General features: G+C 53.2%; 1 protein-coding gene across 1 annotated transcript; it reads right to left on the reverse strand.

Moving 5' to 3' along the window:
• Positions 1 to 3,089: 3,089 nt before the first annotated feature.
• Positions 3,090 to 4,670, reverse strand: SPMIP1 (sperm microtubule inner protein 1; the record flags this gene model as incomplete). Its single annotated transcript, XM_080932638.1, has 2 exons — positions 3,090 to 3,199; positions 4,250 to 4,670. 2 exons carry the CDS (start codon positions 4,668 to 4,670, stop codon positions 3,090 to 3,092), a joined length of 531 nt encoding a protein of 176 aa, XP_080788764.1.
• Between the last annotated feature and the right edge of the window lie 355 nt (positions 4,671 to 5,025).

The raw sequence follows: 5,025 nt of genomic DNA on the forward strand, positions 1-5,025 counted from the left end.
CTGGTTGGGGGCAGGCACAGTATGACTCTCTAATAAAACCACACCTCAGCAGGAAGAAGGAAAGGTTGTTTTCCCACCTTTTCAGGATGGTTTCTAAAGCCTGAGAATGTTATAAAACTTTTGTTCAAAAAGCCCTTTGAAAGCTGCATGTATGCCCACAGAAAACAAACCCTGCAGTTACTGTTGTGAATATTCAGCCCTGTTTTCCCTGCAAGAGAAAGAAGTTATAGTCTGCAAAGCAGCTGATTTAGGAGCTATGAAATGCAGACCCTCGGGCCGAGTCTGACATAGGGAGTGAGTGAGCAGCAGCGAGCCCCTCCTTTAGATTTCTCTGGTTAATTATGAAGACTTGGCACCTTTTAAGCCAGGCTCTGGCTTCAATTTTCATTATGACCTTCTTTTGAGTTTGTTGTCAGAAACAGCTTAGTAGGATTTTCTTTCTTTCATAACAGAGAAAGTAAGGCCCAAACAGTGGGATTCTTCTGTGGTCCTGAACCTCCACATCCAGATAAAGTGTGTGTGTGTGCGTGTGTGTGTGTGTGTGCGTGTGTGTGTGTGTGTGTGTGTGTGTGCGTGTTGTCATTATGTCATAGGATCTCAGCAAATGGGCCCTTCTTGTGGTATTCTGGGGGAGGACTGTGCAGGTTCCTTACAGAGGTCTCTCCAGGCTACAAAGTTGGAGTTGGCTGTTGCAGATATAGGTGACACACAGTATGCAGTGCGGTGTGTGGCAGACGGTGTGCTGTGCAGAGTATGCAGTGTGTGGCACACGGTGTGCAGTTCGAAGTGCACAGTGCATGGCACATGGTGTGCAGTGCACAGTATTCCCAGTGGTAGGAAGGAAGATGCAGGGGTTGTAATAACTTGAAACACAAGTACCCCCGTTGGAACTCCTCGTTTAGGGCCTACCCAGGCATCCTCATTTTTATTGTTGTTTTGTTGTTTGAGACAGGGTTTCTCTGTGTAACCTTGGCTATTCTGGAACTCACTCTGTAGACCAGGCTGTCCCCAGACTCACAGAGATCTGCCTGCCTCTGCCTCCTAAGTGCTGGGATTAAAGGCGTGCACCACTGCTCAGCTTCAAGCATTTTCATCCTAATTTGGGTGTAATGCGAGTAAGAGGCTAGATGCCAGTAGATGTCGGTCATTGGCTTTTCACCCTCAGGTTGCTTACATCCCACCAGCAGCAGTAGCTTCAAGGAGCCAGGAAACTCCAAACTTAAGGTGAAAGGGTCATGGGTAAGGTTTCTTGAAACGGGCAGCTGGGGTGGAGTCTGCCTGGGAGAAGGCTGCAGGGGTAAGGTGGGGCTGCTGAGGTAGGAGGGGCCAGTTCAGAGACCTTTTAAAGGGCATAAAATGGGTAAGCAAAGGTAAGTGGGTAGTGGTAGTAATGTTATGATATGGAACCCACTCGGGAAAAGCAGTCACGGGGCTCCCGCACGAACTTTTTGGGCCCATAATGTTTTTCCTTTTAAGGACCCAGAGAAAATGGAAGAGAGGAGTCAAGCAGAACCGAACATTCAGAGTTCCTGCGGACAGACCCTCAGAAGCACACTGGAGGAAAAGGTGGGCCAGGAAGCCCCTGAGCCCTCTGGTCTGGCTTCCCAGGGTTTGTCAGCTCTCCAAGATCGCTCCACGGAGTTCGGCTCTGGCCTGGGCCAGGAGGGAGCAGAACCTGAGATGGCGCTGACTCCTCAGGGTCACCCAGAGCCACCACTGGGTCAGCGAGGACAGTCACCTCAGGGTTATAAAGGAGAGTCAATTCAGGGACAAGACAAAGGGGTTCTTCAGAGTCAAAGTGAAAGGAAGGAGGCTCAACAGGGCCAGGAATTAAAAACCCCTCGGTTTGGGGAAGGCAATAATTCAGAAGTCTGGGGGGGAAAGACCACGGCATGGCGCCAGGAAGAGAGCAACCCTAAGAGCCATCCTAGCGACTTCTGCAAGTTCCCAGAAAAGAGGGTAGCAGGACCCCAGGATAGTAGCTCCCAGGCGGCACAGGCGGCAGTTACCCAGGAAGGAGGTCGGGCTCCTCTTCCTGCCGCACGTTCCACCCAGCCACTGCTCCGAGGCCCAGAAGTACTTGCTTCCGAGGCGCAGGAGTGCCAGCCAAGGCTCCCCAGTGCTCTCAGGGAGCAGAGTGGCCCTAGGGACCCCAAACCCTCCAAGGCCGCATGGCCTGCGCCCCAGAGCAGGGAGGAGGTGCTGGCCAGCGCAGGGCAGGAGGTTCTGCAGCAACTGCTGGAGCTGAACAGTGCGGCCAGGCAGCGGCGGCGGAGGGACCGCGAGCAGCAGCGGCTCCGGGTGCGTCTGAGGGCTCAGCAGTGGTGGTGGTGGAAGGGATGGGAGGGACACTCGGGCGGAGCTGACTGCCGCCTCCCCAGGTCCTGGAACGACTCCGCATCGTTGCGAACCGCCATCGCCGGGTTCACCCGCTGGGGCTCGCTCCCAGCGTGGCTCAGATGACACCTCAGGCAAGAGCTTGGGGAAAGGCCACCAAGGTTGTGTCCCCTGAGGGGATGAAAAGGATGGCAGCCAGCTGCTTCTAAAGGAGGGGGAGGGGAGGGTGCTGGGCGGCCCCCTCTTGGCCACACTTGCCCGCTCAGAGCTCTTGTCAACTAGGAGGACGTAGCAGGACGGCAACGCATCTTGCGGGAACTGCTGGGACAAGTGAAGTACACCGAGGCAGGACTTTGCAACTGCGGGCACTGGGGGTGAGGTAAGGGGCAGGCAGGGAGCGGTAGGTGCCCCTTTGCCCTGACATTTGATTGACAAGCCACTGTCTTCCTAGGAACGCCCAGAACTTCCAGGAGCTACTGTCTCCTGGCACTGAGGAGCCTTCTCCTGGAGAATAGCTTCCACCCGACCCAGCCTGACCCTTCCTTTGCTGGGTCCCCACAGAGATACGAAGCTGATGGTTGAGGAAAAGGCTAAAGGGTGACCCTAGGTGTGAGACAGTTTTAGAAAGGTCCAGAGGGAAGCGTTAAGACCAGGGAGAACACGCACGCACGCACGCACGCACAGAGCAGTAAGGTCCACCAGGAATACTCCTATTTCTTCTTTTGGTTCCTAAGTCACTGCCAGGCCCAAGCTCAGAGGGCCAGATCTCGGGGGTCCAGGAATGCAAAGGCACCATTCTTACGGAAGAATGACTCAATTCGGCACATCTTGCAGGAGACCAATTCTTGCTTTGTTGCAGGTCCTGGAAAAAGATGTCAAGATACTAGGGATGGGTTTCTGAGGAGGGGGTCTCGGAGCACAGGAGTCTCCCGAATAGCCCTAGGACTCTGCCCATGCTGTATCTACCCTGCATAAATAAATGAAAGGGGCTTCTGAAAAGTGAGGACTACAGAAAAATACGTTTGGGTGCTGGATCATCTGGCTCTAAGATGCTCCACCAGGGCCTTTTTAGCATCTAGATGATGGACCACTAGCTCTCTCCACAGGCCAGGTCAGAGGCTGCCTATGTTTATCACAGGGACAAACTGCAGAGACATGGGACTTTCCTTCTACCTCCACCTCACTTCTGGGGCTTCCTTTTGCTTTTGTTGGGAAGCTGACTCCCCTTACTTTCATGTCAGAGGAAAATGAGAGCACTGTGTTGTTCCCAACCACCCACCTTTTCTGCACGTGCTCAGGCAGTGGGACACACTGCCCTCACTGACCCCATGACACATATAGTCTTGTTTCCCTCACACTTTTGAAAAGTCACTGGGCTCCCTGACTTTCAGCCTCACAGAAACAACAGATGCTCACCTTCCTGCTGATGCCGCCCCAGCGGCCTCAGTGACATCCTCGACCTACTATGGCCGCCACAGACCCGTCCTCAAACACCACTAGCCCTATTCTAATCTTGTGGGCAACTCTGTGGGCTGCCATTGCTTGCCCTCCCTGTCGTGTTTAAACCATCAAGAAGTAAGCCACCGAGTCTTGTCCAAAACATCCTTGATTTCAGTTTTAATCCTAATTACATCTTCCAAGATAACAGAAATGCCTAATTCACCAGCCTAGAACTTTCAGTCTCTCAAATTCATTATCACTCACTTGCTTAAATACTCAGTAGCTTCCTCTCAAATTAGGATAGAACATGTCCCTGCCTCCCTGACCACCACCACCCATTACACAGAGCTCGTCTCTGTTAGACCTATTTCCTTGCCCACAATCTGGCCTTTCCCTAGAAAGTTTACTCTCCAGCATGTGGTCGGAGCTCCGTGTTTGTGAGGGGACTCATTTATGGGAGGTTGGGGCTCACCCAGCTGCCAGCCATATGTGAAGTTGGTGGTGACGGGTAACTGGTAACGTGTCTCTGGCAGGTCCAGTTTTCGGGTGTTGAGATACCGGTAGCGCCCCTGGAAGTCATGGGAGATGCCTTCATACAGCAGGGCTTTGGTGTCAGGCGGAACTGGGTACATTTCTGACAGAAAAGGAGGCTCTGGGGAAGGGCTGGGGGCTTTAGATGGAGCTGTTTTGGAGACAGGTGGTAATGATACTGGGGCCTTGGGCAGCAGGGTGGGCAGTTTGAGGGGCAGGCGGGATGCAGCCTTAGCCTTCTGCTTGGCCTTCACCAGAGTCCCATACTTGCGCTGCCACTCACAGCGCAACCTCATCTCTTTGAGATATTCCTCCTTCCAGAAGTTTTGCCGCAGGGTGTCCATGTTGAGCTGCCTCGACATGGTGGCAAAGAAATGAGCAGTATGGGGGTTTAGCTACTGCTGAGTGTGCACAGCAAGTGGACAGTAGGTGGCTGTCCTGGGATGGTCACCTGGCAACCAGGCCTCACCTCACACAGGGCCAGTGTTGTGGTTTGAATATGCTTGGCCCAGGGAGTGGCACTATTAGGAGGTGTGGCCTTGTTTGAATAGGTGGCATGTCACTGTAAGGAGTGGGCTTTGTGACTTTCTTCCTAGCCACATAGGAGACAGTCTCCTTTAGATGAAGAGGTAAAACTCTCAGTTCCTCCTGTGCTATACCTGCCTGTGTGCTGCCCTGCTCCTGCCTTGATGATAATGGACTGAACCTCAGAACCTG

This window comes from Micromys minutus, assembly GCF_963924665.1.
Source record: "Micromys minutus genome assembly, chromosome: 18".
Taxonomy (NCBI): domain Eukaryota; kingdom Metazoa; phylum Chordata; class Mammalia; order Rodentia; family Muridae; genus Micromys; species Micromys minutus.